Raw genomic sequence first — 17993 nt, 5'->3', positions numbered from 1 at the left:
TGTCCAAACCATCCTAATATTCTTTCATCAACCCTATCTCCCAAATCCTTTTTCACCCCTGTTCTCCTCCTCACCTCCTCATTTCTCACTCTATCCAGCCTAGTAACCCCCACCATACTTCTCAGACACCTCATCTCAAACACATTCAAACTCCTTCTCTCTTCTTCTCTTATGTTCCACGTTTCTGCCCCATACAGTGCTGTTGGCACAATCACTCCTTCATACAGTCTCCTCTTCGCATCCATTCCCAAATGTCTATTCCTCATTACACTCTTTAATCCACCAAGGCATTTACTCGCTTCTCTCAATCTACATTCTACCTCCACCTTCACTCCACCTTTTCCTGCTACACTTGCACCCACAAAGAATCTTAATAAGCTGGAAGATGTTGGGATAAAAAACACCAAGGCTTTCAAATGCCAGGACTTCTGAGCATGTTGCTGGGATCCTCTCATTACTCATGCAACTCACAATTTCTGTGTTCCATTTATGGCACCATCTCTCAACTTCCCCATGCAGGTCTGCCCGCGTTCAAGGCAGATCTTAACTGAGCAGCTTCCTTCACCTGATCAAATGTGGTTTTGCTAACATACTTTGGAATAAGATATTGCAGGTGTAGATCTGTCTGGGTTTGAGTGCCGAATCATTCTCCTACTTGTTGTAGGAGGTTATCCAAGTATGGGAAGAAAACTGAAATCCTAGTGTAGGATTCAGGTTTGTGTGTTTCTAGATTTGACGTCTAGGCTTGCCTTTAGTTAGAGGGCAGGATAGATAAGATGGGGGAGAGGGAGGGAGGGGGGATTTGGGGGTTTAGTGGAAGGAAAGAATGAAATGGAAGGAAGTAAGAGTTATGATAGATGTGGGGCAGACCCACTTGCTCGTTTTTTTTTTCCTTGTATTTGTTCGCCCAGCAGATTTTCAACTTCCACGAAAATTATATGGAAATCCTCCTCAGCACTAGCTCGGATGGATGTGTCTCCAGGAGGTCATTCATTTCTTCGGCACATTGGATTATGTACAGTTTGGGATTTTGGAGCTACTGATATTATCAGTAGTAGCTTAGCAAAACGCTCACATACACAGAGAGCCACTACAAGGACCAACTATATATAAATGGATATGTATATATATATATATATATATATATATATATATATATATATATATATATATATATATATATATATCAAAGTGACAGTGATATACATTAATTTACTTATCGCTATGTAAAAATACGAGGAGACGAAAAACCAATTCAACAAGCGCTCACCAAACAAACGGTTAGTGTATTTCATTTCTTACAAGGAAAAAAAATTCGGGGGTGGGGGGCATGGCCCCCTTGACCCCCTACTCCAACCACTGGATGCGTCCTTTCTCGGAGCTCCTCCGAGGTGTGGACTACACAACGATATTGCGTTGGGCGTTTCTAGGTTCGGATTTCAACCCAAATCCTCCAGGTTCGGAATCCAATCCATCCGTTGACTAGTGTAACCGTACCTTAATAGGACAAATATGTCTGTTGTTATTTGCATTCTTTATATTTGTATTAAGTCGTCTTGGTAGACCTAAGATTAAAAAAAAAAAAAACTCTAGATCTCTAGACCACAGTCCTACGGATTAAATATAAAGCATTTCTCACAGCCCGCATAACATTTAAATTACTATGTTCTACTGTCTTCTTGTTAATTATCATCCACAAGTGTTCAGAAATATTCTATGATCTAACTGTAACCATAGATGTCATATTTTAAACTCGGAGCGCTATTGAAACATTGACCTAACAATGTATATTCGCTACACTGATTACCTTAAAATGAACATTAGAAATTACCTGTGATCCCAGTCTAAAACAATTACCTTGAACATGGCAATAATAACGGAATAAACTTTAAACATTCAAACAAAATTTCTGCATACGACGTACGTTTCTAGAAACTAACGCTCTCGTGCGGCAAACTTAAGAACTATTTAGATTTGTTGCCAACTATTGTTTTATACATCCGATTTTCCCGACTTTCCTATCGTTTCTCCAAAGTCTTTGCTAGGGATTGACAAACAGAATTGCCAACATAAATAAGATGACCTATGAATTTGATACATATTTTCAAATAATAAGAAGTAGTGAAATATAATGAAAAATAAAAATTGTGAATATATGATTTATTTGGTATAAATTATCGGTAAATTGTTGATTTTCTTTTATATAAATTATTAATTATGGATCACAATAGTTGTTGGTATTACTCTTCTGACATATCCCGTGATTTCAGTTCGATCCTGACTGCCGAAGAAGGGAAAGACTGTGGTGGTAGCTGAGAAGAAATACGAAGATGTCGCTGAACCAAATGATGGCATCATTACCAGAAGATATTGACCGAGGTATTAATTATGTTACTCAAGACAGGGTGGATAATAGAGGGAATGAGCTGCGTCATGAGTGATAGATCAGCTAAGATGGGCACTGGGAGAGAGGGATTGATCATGAACATTCAATAACATTTACATTACACAAAAGTGGAAAATATTTATGAACAATGTAGTTAAATACCACCACCAATTTTGAAAAGAGAGCAATACATGTAGGTAATATCATATACCCTACCAAGTATGTCTACCAAATCCAAAATAAGCTACTATAAATTTCACCCAAACATGATACTTGACCTGACCTGACATAATCTGACCTAACTTATCAATGTATATTAGTAGACCCTAGGCCCCCCCTACCATACTGTGCTACAGGACATGAGGTGAACTCCCCCTCCCCCAATTTCCACACACACCCCACAAAGTTGAGTTGCAGAGTCCAAGCTAGGGTTGCAGACATCATGCCTACTGTACTTCCTATAATAGATAATGATGACAAATGTATTTATAGTTGTTTAGTGCTCAGTCACATAGGTAAGAATTAGAAAATAAATCTGCTGCTTTGGATGACACTAACACTGTTGTTATGCGAACAATACACGGTTGATAAAAATTGCTACTTGTCGTGGTATTCTGTAAATCCCAGCAGTATTTGGAAGTACGCAACCAAAACTAAAGAAAGTGATATTGACAGTAACATAGTTTTTATTTACCGAGAGTTTTGTGAGGCTCAAAGTTTATCTTCCTGGAATAGGGTCATCTTGGCCCACCGTCAGCTTGGCCCATCTACTGAATCAAATCAGCTTACCACCTCAGCCTGCCATGAGTAACTCCACTTGTTTGTCTTCCTTTTTGCGTGTTTATATATATAATATATATATATATATATATATATATATATATATATATATATATATATATGTATATATATATATATGTGTGTTCACTTATGTAAAGTATATATATATGTATATATATATATGTATATATATATGTATATATATATATGTATATATATATATATATGTATATATATATGTGTATATGTATATATATGTATATATATATATGTATATGTATATATATATGTGTATATATATATATATATATATATATATATATATATATATATATACATATATATATATTTATATACAGTAAGTCCTCGTCATAAGGTACATATGCGTTCCTGAAAACTGTACCGCAAATTGAAATTAGCATATACCGAACCCATTATAACATGTAATAACAGGATATGGCAGATGTACCTTCTTCCTGCTGTTTCCTCTTCAAAATATCTAGCGGATACCATATCTGTGAATTTTTCTTACCGTAAATAGAATCGAGGGTAGTAATTACCAAATACCGTAACTGTGAATTTACTTGATAAAGAATTACTGTATAGGGAGGACTCACTGTATATATATATATATATATGTATATATGTATACATACACCTATGCATTTATTTATGTATTTTATTTGTTATTTACATTATTATAGTTTTTATTTATAAAATTATTATTATTATGATTTTTTTTTTTTTTTTTTTTGCATCCGACCTAGATATGGACCAAAAGGTCTCCTGCCGGCATGCTCTGCCTCTGTAATCCTTTAATATATATATATACATATGTATATATATATATATATATATATATATATATATATATATATATTTATAGATATATATTTATATTATATATATATATATATATATATATATATATACACACATACATATATATATGCATTGTCAGTCTCATTCGTGATGACATGGAATTAAAAGTAAAAAGTTAATGTGGTTGAAAAAAGAATAACACTTGCCCACGTGCACATACTACCATTGAACCATCATAGCAGGGATGGGTTGAGCACAAAAGTCGTGTACAGACGCTCCTCAACTTATGTTTTAGATACATTCCGAACGGCCGAACGTAACGTGAAAATGAACGTAAGTTGTTACTGTACGTTCCAGTAATGTATGACTGTTCATACTGTACTATAAATCCATAAATTCTATTACCATATCTTATAAAACACCCCTAAATCATTAATTATAAACATAACATTGTAAAATAATAACATTAATTTCAAATAAATTAAATTCAAGCAACATAAAGTGAGATGGTGGAGGAGAAGGAGGAGGGGGAGGGGGAAGAGGAGGAAGAAGAGGAGGCAAGGCATGTTCAGTCTGTCGTTTGTGCCATGTAAACAATGGCCGCAGCGTCATGCGTAAGTATCGTTTGAAAGTCTCGTACTACGGAGAGCGCGCTAAACTAAAAAATCCCACACAAAAAAATTACTGTCAGTTCAAACGTAAAATCGAAAAAACGCCAAACGAATGAATGTAAGTAGAGGAGCGTCTGTACATGTATGTCACTCGAGCATACAAATATAAGAAATTGTACTCAACTTATATCTCTCTTGGTGGTGCAGTGGTTAGTCACTGTTACTTTGATACGTCTGAGCTGAGGTTCAAGCCCTTGGCTTCACTTCGTATCAGTTTCCATATATGTCTCCAACGAGCGCATTGTCAGTCTCGTTTGTGATGACATGGAATTAAAAGTAAAAAGTTAATGTGGTTGAAAAAAGATTAAGATCTGCAGTGGGGACCATTCAGTGTGTGTGAATAACACTTGCCCATGTGCACATACTACCATTGAACCATAATAGCGGGGATGGGTTGGGCACAAAATTCATTTATATGTATGTGACTCGAGCATACAAATATAAGAAATTGCACTCAACTTATATCTCTCTTGATGGCACAGTGGTTAGTCACTGTTACTTTGATATGTCTGAGCTGAGGTTCGAGCCCTTGGCTTCACTTTGTATCAGTTTCCGTATATGTCTCCGACGAACGCATTGTCAGTCTCGTTTGTGATGACATGGAATTAAAAGTAAAAAGTTAATGTGGTTGAAAAAAGATACATATATATATGTATATATGTGTGTATATATATATATATATATATATATATGTGTGTGTGTGTGTATAATTTTATTTTTAGGTTATTTAGGCATATTTAGGTTAGGCTAGACTAGTTGAATTGATTATTCTTTAATTTCTGCATCTATCAAAACAAAGATGGCGTCTCAAGCTGATGATGGGCTGATTTGGCGATGGGCCGAGCTGGCTGGCAAGCATCTTCCTCAGGTGTCCTATACTTTTCATGAACCTTGTTTTGGGGTCCTATAAGTTTCTTCATTTCATCTCCCAAGAAAGAAGTAGTTAGCAAGATCTTGAAGTAAGACCCAGGAGAACATGTAGAGGAAGACCAACTGTTGTCCTGACACTTTCAAATGGTAGATTTAAGCTAGTATGAATATACCTGAGTATGTAGATATTACTCCAATTGAACCTGGGAGTTGCTAAGAGTGAGACAGTGACTGAGATTGATAGTATATTCAATCATTATCAAACTTCCCTCCCACTAACAATAACTTCAATCTTTACTTAATAAAAAAATCTCTTGGTGATGGTGGCTGTTAGGAGGAAATGATCTCCGTAACCCCTAAGTGTATCCATGCAGGTGGTGGTACATGTCTGGTGGTCATTTTGTAATAGGATAGGGGACACTACAGATCAGCAATAACCTGTATGATTGAACAGTTCTATATAATTGTCACCCTCCTCACCCCACATGGTGAGGAGGCTAGAAAAGGTGCATTAGAAATGGTGATCCTACTCGAACTTTGTTGGGGAGACACCTCTAGCAAGATCACCCAGAATGGAATAAAACTAATAATGACAAAAAAATAACAATAGGGAGGGAGCAACACCCTTACTAAAATTCAAGTCTCTCCTTTATATCCTTACTTTACTAGTGACACTTGGGGTGAAAATAGTGATGCAATTTTTTTTTTTTTTTCTTCTAATTGCAATTTATTTATTTATTTATTTATTTATTTATTTATTTATTTTTTTTTTTTACATGTCCAAATTTGTTCGGATATTAAATATCAAGTATATGAAAACAGGTGTAAGTACTTGATTCATCCCTCCACATATGCATATCTACCTTATCCAAAGAGACATCAGACACAGTATAAAAATAAAAAAAGTAATTGACCTTTTTAGTCAGGACTCAGATGCTGCAACAAGTGTAGATACTGTATATGGGCCAATATGGCTACCTTACAAAATTTACTCTTAGTATAATCTTCAAAGAACACTCCAAATTTCCTTGTCATGAATAGTTAAACATACACATAAAATAGGATATACAATAAGGTATGCACAAATTAATCATGGTCTATGCGCCTGGAAAAACAAAGAAAATCCATGATTTTTTTTGTCAATTTTTTTTTTTTTTTAAACATGTTTTTTTGTAAAGGCACTTTTTTTTTTATATATATAAGTTGCATCTATAGGTGAAGAGGTCTCCCCTACCCCCCCAACTTGAGAACAGTTAATAATAGTATTACTGAAGCAAATGCCCATCCTCTTCGTAGAGGGAAATAGTCAATGTTTTCAAAATTATTGAGATGCACACATACCAGAATCAATGATTACTATGCCTGCAAAATGGCATTCCTAAATTTACCTCACCATACCAGCCACCAATTTGACCCATATCAAGGCAAAGTGGATTTTTACTTTAACTACTCAATAATAATAGTAATAATAATGATAATCATGGAAATATATGGTGACTTTAAAAATACAAAAACTCCCCACCCCACTCCTTGTGAAAATTATGTCACTAAAGAGAAATCCTAACAATAGAAGGACAATCAAGAATTCAATAAAATAAAAGTTAGGGGCATTACAACACTGGCAAACATCCTAACAATCCAGCTTCTATCCCCTTATAAGGGGGGTAGTCAAATCAAAGGCATGCACCCACTTCCACCCATTCCACCACACCCATAAACCTACTCATTCCTTCCCCTCACTCTACCCATCACCCACAATTCTATTTCAACAAGAGATTTTCCAACAGAATTTTTAGAAGTGATGAAATTCATTAACACCATATCAGTAAACTCCTCTAGCCCCCTACAAAAGCACCATCAAACCATCCATCCCCCAAACACTTGAAATGGATCACCCCCATCCACCTTATCAGAGCATGCACAGCCTTACAATTGGAAGTGTGAGCAGAAAATCACTTGTTCCAAATGTCAACCACACACCCCAATACTAAACCTTATTCAACTCTCGTAGACCTTTCAATGTCTTCACCAACCCCAATTAGAATGAATGAGTAAAGCTCAAATTTACCCTCAAACTCAACCCCATCTCCTCCCTGAAACAGCAATCAAGCATATTGACCTAGAAATCTTACACCACCACCCATTGGTAAACTGTTCACACCAGCCATCATATTCTACCGACCCAAAAATAAAGAAGTTCATCATACAATGGAATTGCCAAGGACATATCTCAAACTTGGAGAATATGTCCTCCTTAAGCTATATAAACCTGACTGCATCTCTATAAAAAGAGACACAACCAGACACATGCACCCCCCTCTCCCTGAACCTTCACCTAAAAGGCTATACCGCTTACCAATTCCTCTCTCCCTAGCTAAGCCAGACAAGGAGGCACAGCAATCTTAATCTGACCAGTCATCTCATTACTGCCATTTATGCTCCACACCCTTTTTCAGGCCACTCCAGCCAAACTTTTCCAACCCCTGTCAGACTTTCACCAGACTTTAGTGCAAGGCATACTTTGGGGAAGCACCACTGCAGTTGTATGAGGCAAACTGATATTCTTCTTACTAATAATTTGTACTGCAAAAATGGGTGGGGATTTGGACTTTGAAACAATGGCCTAGAACCCTCTTGAGAGGGGATAAATCGATCCATTGCCCAAGATATCTCTTGCAGGAGACTCACAGCTCCCAGGTAACAGTCACCAGCCACCAAATTAGCCTTTTAAGTCACTCAAGGAAGAAATATTGTTGTTGGGATTTGGCTAGGGTGGGGGCAATGTAAGAGGTGTAAGATGGTGTTCATTGTTTTCTTTGATGGTTGCATCTGGGTCAGTTTGCTTCTGTGGTCATGTATGTTCAGAGAGAGGATAAGGAGAGGTATGTTAAGGGAAGCATTGAGGAAGTCTAGGGCCATTTCAGTATGAGTGATCTCAGACCTGCATATTGAGCTTTGAAGAAAATTCCAAATATGTGACCCACATAAACAATGTCTGAATGGCTTGTAACTAGTGTCAGACATGAAGGAGTGTAGAACATGTTGGGCCTTTGCCTTCTTATTATTTTATTTTATTATTATTGTTTTTTTTCTTTATTTCTTTATTTTTTTTTTTTTTTTTTACAAATGTACATGACTGACCCTCCCTCCAAGCAGCCAGCATTCCCTTGCTTGTGGTTTACCTATGTAATCAAGTTCATGATTTAGGTGAGGGCTACACCTCTGTATGCCCCTACCAATCTACTATTGTATCCTATCTAGGGCTTTTGCCTCTTCCCACCCTATACCCAACTTGTTTGACATTATTTTTTATATACATAAATTTTACTTTGGAGGTGCTCTGTCTTGCTGCATTTTTTTTGACCTGAGCAGTGGGCAGGGAACAGGGATGACCTGTCATCTAAGAGGAGCTAAGATAAATGGGACAAATGGGTTTTGATGGGTTGGGGATAGGTGAAGGGTGGATGTATGCCTTGGCTTGCTGACCCGTTATAAAAGAAAAAGCACCTTTTGGTATATGTATTATATATGAGCAAAATCTACTGTTGAGTAAAAGTAACTTCCAATTGATTGTTCTTTTGAATATAAAGTTCAAAATTAAGAATTTTACATTGTCTGGAAATCAGAATTGGCTATATCCTTCATTTTCATTCACCCAGTGGATACCTCAGAATTTTGTTTCCTATTTAGTAGAAAAGTTACTGAAGTATTTTGGTTAAATCTTCATAAGCAAGGATGCTATGTATATGTAATAGGAGTAAATAAAGAGTGGTTGATTTACAAAATGAAGAGATCTTCAAGTTTGGACACAGTATTGTAGTCATCAGTAGAAAAAATGCTAGTGGTGGCATACACCATACCACCCATTCATCATCCCTCACATCTCAGCACCTTATAGATAAAGGGTCTACTGTTGATGAGTAGTTTTATTGTGATAGTATTTGACATGTGAAAAGCATAAAGTAACTAAGTTCCAACCTCATCTTGTGGTATTTGCATTTCAGGTGTTGCTGGTGCAACAAGTGTGTTAGTGCAACGAGCAAATGATATTCGTCTGCAGAAAGTGAACTGGCCATCCTATTTGCAGTATGTATATGTGCTTTTTCATAGTATACTACAGTCATGAAATTTTATGCAAATTGTTTATTGTTTTAGACTGGATTAACAAACCTTTTTGTATACACCTAGGTCTCTTAGTTCAACACTCGCCAGCTGCCACTTGTTTGAATGTTTGGGTCCAGAACATAAAACCACTTCAGGAAGTGGTGTTTTATGCCCTAGGGGAATTCCCAAAATGGGTTTATGTCCTAGGCTCAAATATCCTCACAAGTGGCGTTTGTCAAGTGTATAAGAGTTGGGAGTTCCATCATTTCATATGTTATCAATTTGTTGCTCTGGTTCCCTCATGCAAAAGACTTGAGGCCCACAGGAATCTGGCCATGACCTCCAGTTCAGCTCGTATGTCAGACAGTGATAAAGATAGTGGCGCCATCTGGAAATGAAAATGTTGCCTTGAATATCACTGACTGGAACTCCCACAGTCCCACCTGCTGACAGTGGTCCTCAGGCCTTCCCAAAAATTTCTGTGGTAAAGGAAAAGTGTTATGGGAACTAGGTATTTCAGGATGAACTAAAAAAAAAGAAGACTGTATGAAAGAGTGATTGTGCCCATAACACTGGATGGAGCAGGCATGGTATTTAAAGGAGCCAGAAAGAAGACATTTAAATGTGCTTGAGATGAAGTGTTTTAAGAAGTATGGTGGGATTTATAAGGATGAATAGGGTGAGTAATTAGGAGAGGCCCATAGCAGGGGTAGAAAGAGAGTTAGTACAGTCAGAGTGGATCGTACTGGATACTCAGGAAATATATGTGAAAATTTTCAATCATATTATTTGAAAAAATAATTAAATACGCCATCAATCCTACTTCCTGATGGGGAAACCTTTGGCCTTGACGACCTTCTGTAGTCTCTTGGGGACAGAATTGGCCAAATTCTGACAGTGGGAAACAGGAATTTCCTCCCACACCTTCCAGATGGCTATCTTATACTCGGGAATTGTAGACATGTCCTCCTGATGAAGGTGTGCCTTCATGATGTCCCATTAGTTTTCTATAGGAGAAATATCGGGTGACTGACCAGGCCAATCCTCTATGTAGTTGACCTCTGTAACAGCCACTTTTTGGCCGCCCTTGAGGTGTGGCAAGGGACGTAGTCCTACTGAAGAATCTCGCACCTGGTTTTTGTGAAACACTCCCCTAAATTCTCCTGCAGAAGGTTAATATAGCACTTAAAGTTGACAGTGTGGCCCTTACGGAGTATTACAAGGTTCCTCAAATCACCATAACAACAGGCACCCCACACCATAAGATAGGATGGGTGCTTAACACTTGTCACTGTCAAGCGTGGATCACACGCTAATGCAGTAGGAGAGTTCCACACCTTTGTTCCCTTGCTCTAACTTATACAAAAGGTCACTTCATCAGTCCAAAGGACCTTATGCCACTGAACAAGATCCCAGTCTTTATGATTTTTGGCAAATTGGACATGGCAGTGCCTTTGTTTTACAGTGATAAGGGGCTTCACATGTGTTTGCACGTTTGAGTAATTTAACCACTTCTGAATATTTTCCTGAATTGTCCTGATGGAGATGTCACCGAGAAGCTTAGGGTTCTTTTCCTTCAATTCCTTTGCAGTTGTAGAAGGGTTAAGGTCCAACTGACATTTTACAAGCCTTAATGCCTTCGGGGAAATCTTTGGGGCCTTGCCCCTGGCATGTTTGTTAGGAGTTGGGACACAGTACACTCGGTCACACCTGTTGCCTTAGCTGTTTCTCGATAATTCTTTCACACATCATGTAGTTCAATGACTTTCACAATGTTATCATGCACTGTGTGATTTCCAGGCATCATGCAAAAGGCAGGGCACACCCCAAAAGTCAGTGAACACTATGAGGAAAAACAAAAAACTTTGTGACAAAGTGAAAAAAAAAAAACCACTTCCACTGAAGGACAATCACAAACTAACTGGCTTTGTCTCACGTGACTATTGCGTGGGTGGATGGCTGCACGGTTTTTGTGAACAAGATATCACATGGGTCCCAAAAATGCAGACCATTATGCATACTCAAAAAGTTTGCAAAACAGTCCTTGCTAACTGTAGATAGGATTGATCAAAGATGGTTTGGGCATATGAAAGAATGACAACCAAAAAGAGCATGAAAAAATAGTGGAAGGCCAAGAATGAGGTGGATTGATGGGATGAAAGGGGCATTAGATGCAAGAGGAATGTCTGTTGAGTAGGGAGGGGAGAGGTTAAGAGGTAGGTGTGAGTGGAGAATGGTTGTAAATGGATGAGGAAATGATGTATCCTGAAAGGGTTTATTTTTGTCTGCTCTGTAAGATTCAGGTGTGGATGAGATTGTGCTGTGTCTTGCTGCATTGCCTCTGACCAAAGCATTGGGTTGGGGATAGGGTTTTGGATGGTTGTAGGATAGATATGTACTTTGACTCAGCCACCCACCTTATAAGGGGAAAAAAAGCCTTTTGATATATGTATTTATATGTTTTTGTGGGTGGGTTTTGGTGTGTTGGCAGCAGGTCTAGTTTGCGTAGTGTTCATGAGTTTAGTACCTCAGGTAGTAGACCCAGGCTTTGTGGTTGTTGCATGTCATTGGTTTATATGCCTTTTTCTTTTTGGCTACCCCCTGTGTAGGGGGAAAAAGCCTTTGGTATATGTATGTATGCATGTCATTGATGTGTGTGCATTTTGGTCATGTATAGGGGGCCTGGTTTTCTTATGTCTCTGGGTAGTAGGAGGAAGTGTGGAAGGACAGGTTTCAATGCACTGTCCTTAGATAAAAAAAAAAAAAAAAAATGTGAATGCAAATTAGAGGGAACCTTTGGATTAGAAAAAGTGAATATATCAATATACTGTAGGTTAGAAAAAAGTCGGAGTGTTGATAGGGTGTGTGAAAATTGGATCTGGAGACCATTTGATATGGATCTGAACCTGAATTCCTGTTTGTTGTCAGGTCACAGATGATCAGCAATGAGGATTTTGAAGTAATCACAGGATTGGATAACCCAGGCCCACAGCGTGATGGTCTACTTAACACTCACCGTTACCAAGTTGCACGCACACTTATGAATCTTCTTGGACACATCAGCAAAGACCAGACAATTCAGTACATTCTTATTCTTGTGGATGACATGCTCTCAGTAGGTGGTTCATTTATACTCTCATACTAATAATGGATATTTTTGTTTCTTTCAGAGCTGTGAGATTATAATTCTGATCTCATTGCATGATTCCTCCCCTTTTTTTTTAGTCTCGTTTTAATTTTATATATCAATTTATAGATTGATCAGATGTGGTCACAACATAGGAAAGGTTTCATATAGTAATTAATTTCTTCATTATATGATTTTTACATAGAAAAAGAGATCCCCTTTATGAGACCTGTGACATGGGAAGTGTGTTAATTCACCTCCACGTCCATTCTGTTTACTAGGAACTACTCATAATGCTCACAATCATCCATTTGCTATCATCATTCTTTGTACATCTCATCATAATACCTGTGCCTACTTTTACTCTCAATTTTTCCTTCTAAACTCAGTCATCAACTGCTTTGGTTTCTCCATTAATTCAGTATGGTTTACATTACAGGAGGACAAGAGTCGGGTAGAGATTTTCAAGGAATATGCCAAAAAGCATAAGGAAAGTGTGTGGAGCCCATTCCTTAATCTCTTGACTCGCCCTGACACATTCATCATCAACATGACAGCACGTATCATTGCCAAATTAGCTTGTTGGTCACGGGATCCAATGGATGGGTCTGACTTGACTTTTTACCTTACTTGGCTTAAGGATCAGCTCCGCACACCTGTAAGTAATTTTTAGACAAATTTTTAGAAGAGTATATTTCTTGTGGTTTATGGCATTAGGCCTAACTTTCATGTTATATCATGTCTTGGTGTTTGGTTTGGTAGAAATACTAGCTCTTTATGTTCTTTGTACCTCTTTTCTTTGCGTTGTGTTGGGAGGTCCTGTTATACATGCAAAAGCATGTCCATAGTGCCTTCCACAAAAAACAAACAAAAAAAAAAAAAAAAAAATCATATATATATATATATATATGTATATATAAGATGGCTCCATTCCCACTGTCTCCACTCTACCACTCCCTCCACCCTACCACTCACCCAACTACCACCCCAGTGCTAAATTTTAATTTCTGAGGGAATAAAAGTGGTATACAATACACTCTTATCCTCATACCAAAAGGCTTCTTGTCCTACACAAGAGAGGTAGCACTTGCCCTCCATCCCACACTCATCCATTTGTTTCCCTTTTGAATACACATAAATCATATAGAAAAACAATGAGATTTAGATAATAGCTAGTAGTTTGGATGTGGGAGAGATCACTCTACAAAAAAAAAAATTAAAACAAATATTATACAACAGACTAGACAATTCCATTCAAACAAGTACGTTAACCACTTCCATACAGTGACGCCTACGTAGGCAGCATGAGGAGCAAGTGGGTACTCGATGTTGCCGACGTCGCCATCTTGATTATATTTATTGTAGTCGTACCTACGTAATTTTCATTCTCTCTAAAGTGGCTTCATCAGTTTTCTATGGTTATCAAAATACACAGGTGAAAGAGAACGAACGATGGAGCACTGACTTTATTTTTTATAATGCGATTATTATGACGCAACATCACATGTCGGGCAGCTAATGCTGCCAGACGTGCGATGTGCCCTGGAGTGAAGAGGTTAAAGAAAAAAAAAGAAAAGAAAAAATCATCCAAAACAAAGGAATCAGACCTGTTGAGTCAACATCCAGCACCATAGCGGTATTGGTGCAGAAAAAATGGTTAAACAGATACCATATACCTAGATGCATGTATTACATAGAAGACTCAGGATACATAATCTTTCACTGTCTAACATTTGCACAGTATAGACAGCACTACAAAACTGCATCTCTGAGTGACCTGTGGGCTAGTCCAAGAATTGTGGCTATGGGTCTCCTGAAAGAGTTGGTTTATGGTGGCCTGTCACAGTGTCCAGTGTCCAGCCCCCACCTTAGTTGGGAACCTTAGGGCCCAGAATGTGCTCTCTTCTGCCACACAAGCACGGCCTGACCTCATCAGGGTTTATATACAGAAAATAGAACAAGTGTTGGGTGTGCTTGTAATAGTAGGGTGCTGAATGGGCTTTGTTTATGTGTGTGTGTGTGTGGCTGAATAAGGCAGCAAGCAAGCCCAGCAGGGTACAAACATGAGTACATATGAAGCATTACTATCAGTGCCAATTTTTGTGTATCACCCAGGGTTACATACACTTACCAACAGCTTTTTCCTCCTCACAAGGGAGGCAGCAAAACACAAAGGCATAAAATCCACCCCCGCCCATTTCACCCCCACTTACTCCACTTCCATTCACTACCCTCCCTCCCTCTTATCTTGGCTCCTGGATGAAGACACAGCACATCCACAGCAAGGCTGTTTCATTTAATTGGTGATCCCCCCTCTCCATCCCCTCATGCAGTAATAGAGAAGACAAGGAGAAATCCCTTCAGGCTGTGTCAAAATATCATTCACACATTTCCCAATGCCCCTTTTACGCCATCCATCCATCTCATCCTTGGTCACCCCCTCATGTTCACTCCTTCCACCTCTGCCTTCCATACCTCTTTTACTAATCTTTCTTCACGCATTCTATCCATGTGTCCAAACCATCCCAGTACACTTTCATCAACCCTATCTCCCAACTCCATTTCCAGCCCCAATCTCCTTCTTGCCTCCTCGTTTCTCATTCTATCCAGCATAGTAACCCCTACCATATTTCCCAGACATTTAATCTGAAACACACTTAAACTCTTCCTCTCTTATGTTCCATGTTTTTGCCCTATACAGCACTGTCGGCACAATCACTTCATCATACAATTTCCTCTTAGCATCAGTTCCCAAATGTTTATTTCTCATTACACTGAAATGCCTTTACATTCTTTCTTTACTTTCTGGGAATGGATGCTAAGAGGAGGTTATATGAAGGAGTGATTGTGCCAACAGCAATGTACGGGGCAGAAACATGGAACATGAGAGAGGAAGAGAGAAGGAGTTTGAATGTGTTTGAGATGAAATGTCTGAGAAGTATGATAGGGGTTACTAGGCTAGATAGAGTGAGAAATGAGGAGGTGAGGAGAAGAACAGGGGTGGAAAGGGAGCTGGGAGATAGGGTTGATGAAAGAGTATTAGGATGGTTTGGACACATGGAAAGAATTAGTGAAGAAAGATTAGTAAAAGAAGTGTGGAAGGCAGAGGTGGAAGGAGTGAATATGAGGGGGCGTCCTAGGATGAGATGGATGGATGGGGTGAAAGGGGCTTTACAAAAGAGAGGAATGTCTGTAGAGGAAGGACGGGAGAGGACAGAAGCTAGGGGTGAATGGAGAAGGGTTGTGTATAGATGAGGCTGTGATGCATGAGGGGGAGTGGATGGGGGGTGAAGAAGTATGTATGAGAAAAATTTTGATGCAGCCCGAAGGGATTTCTCCCCATCTTCTCCTTTCCTGCATGAGGGGACGGAGAGGGGGGGTCGCCAAATTTATGAAGTGGCATTGCTGTGGATGTGCTGTGTCTTGCGACTCTGCTTCTGACCCAGGACAGTGGACAGGATGCAGGGATGACCTGTCGTCCAGGAGGTGCCAAGATGGGAGGGTGGAGGGGAGTGGAATATATGGGAAATGAAATGGGTGAGAGTGATTTCTATGCCTTTTTCTTTTTGGCTACTCCATGTGTAAGGGGGAAAAAGCCTTTGGTATATGTATATATACACTTAAATGAACTCAGAATGATGTAAAACCAACAGATCTTGCTTATTTTGATTCACCTTAGCCTAGAATTGGAGAAACCGGATTGATTTTGCGAAAGTTTGATAGAAAACCCATAGACTTTCTTTTGCTCCTCATGTGGGGTGAACAAGAACATCTGTCATATTTTTTCGGGGAAGCTTCATTAGAATTTCAGAGAGTGAAGGAATTTGACATTTTTGAAGTTTCAAGTCAATGTGCAGTCGCCCATAATAGTCTGACACTTACGGAAAACTTGTTTATAGATAGTTTTTTGTGGATTTTTTGGCAGATATCTATCACTTTATTATGCGGTAAATTGATTTGTCAGTATCTTATTTTTTTATAATTTCATGGAGGATAGGTGATTGTGGTGTTTCTTATTGTTTTGGTAAATGTTTTAGTAAGCATCCGTCACGCCATTATTGCCTGGCCTTATTTTGTATTGCGCATTTTTTTTGAAAATTGCCAGTTCTATACATCTGAACATGTACTAAATAGCACCTGCCTAACTGTCTAAGTACAACTTCACCTCCTCATACTTTGTTTTGTACACCGGAGTTGCTTAAATGACGTCCTAAAGGCCGATTTTATACCCCAAGTTATCCCCGAAAATTTGCTGCCAGGGTTGCCAGTTTTGTCAATAGATAAAAAATTCTGGGTGACTTTTATAGCCAATGGATAGGGCTACCTGGTCATTACCACAGATTTGACCCTCGAAGCAATGCCTAATTTTGGCGAATTTTTTAATTTGTAGCATATGGCGTATGCCGCTGATGCTCATTCCATTAAAACAATTGTGGCATTCAACGTATGCCACTGACACTTTAGGGGTTAATACTTGCTTCCACTTTGCTGCCATATTCTCCCCTTGTACATCACAGTACCTTACTTTTACCCACATTTATCTTCAACTTCCTTCTTTCACATACCTTCCCAAACTCCATCACTAACTTCCTTAATCCCTCCTTTGATCCTGCCACAAGTGCAGTGTCATCAGCAAACAACAACTGGCTTATCTCCCACTTTTCTCCATTTTCTTTAACCATCTCCAATCCCTGACCCACTACCCTTGCATTCACCTCTCGTACCACCCCATCCATGTATAAATTGAACAGCCAGGGTGACATAACACATCCCTGGCAAAGTTCCACCTTTACATCAAACCACTCACTCTCTCCATTTTGAATTCTAACACAGGCTCTACTACTCTCATAAAAACTCTTGACTGCTTTCAACAGCTTTCCTCCTATTCCATATATTTGCAATACCTCCCACAGTGCCTTCCTGTCTACCCTGTCATAAGCCTTTTCCAAATCCATAAAAGCCCAAAAAACATCCTTACCTTTTCCTAAAGCTTTCTCACATATCTGCCTTACCACAAAAATCTGATCCATGCAACACCTACCTGTCCTAAACTCATACTGTTCCCCTCTGTCCCTTTCCTAATCCTGTCAATCAAAGTTCTCCCTTAAGCCTTCCCAACCACACTCAACAAACTGATCCTTCTTAAACTACTACACTCACACTTGTCCCCTTTTCACTTGTAAAGTGGAACTATGCAGGCACTCCTCCAGTCTTGTGCATAAAGTAAGTGTAT

The 17993-nt window shown here is 38.6% G+C and overlaps 1 protein-coding gene across 2 annotated transcripts in view; it reads left to right on the top strand.

Moving 5' to 3' along the window:
• The first annotated feature begins 2224 nt into the window (after window positions 1–2224).
• Window positions 2225–17993, top strand: part of VhaSFD (V-type proton ATPase subunit VhaSFD) — a 31752-nt gene continuing 15983 nt past the window's right edge. Inside the window, exons 1-5 of one of the 2 annotated variants that reach the window (XM_076200332.1) lie at window positions 2267–2379; window positions 3122–3193; window positions 9534–9615; window positions 12562–12748; window positions 13200–13418. In XM_076200332.1, the coding sequence (XP_076056447.1) occupies window positions 2331–2379; window positions 3122–3193; window positions 9534–9615; window positions 12562–12748; window positions 13200–13418 (609 nt within the window). In that variant the 5' untranslated portion in view covers window positions 2267–2330. Of the gene's footprint in view, window positions 2380–3121; window positions 3194–9533; window positions 9616–12561; window positions 12749–13199; window positions 13419–17993 lie in introns of both variants that reach the window. The other variant, XM_076200333.1, reaches the window with a different exon arrangement.

The sequence above is a fragment of the Oratosquilla oratoria genome, chromosome 17 (assembly GCF_046742065.1).
Source record: "Oratosquilla oratoria isolate Oo_2021 chromosome 17, ASM4674206v1, whole genome shotgun sequence".
Taxonomy (NCBI): domain Eukaryota; kingdom Metazoa; phylum Arthropoda; class Malacostraca; order Stomatopoda; family Squillidae; genus Oratosquilla; species Oratosquilla oratoria.
This window is presented reverse-complemented; position numbering and strand designations above follow the sequence as displayed.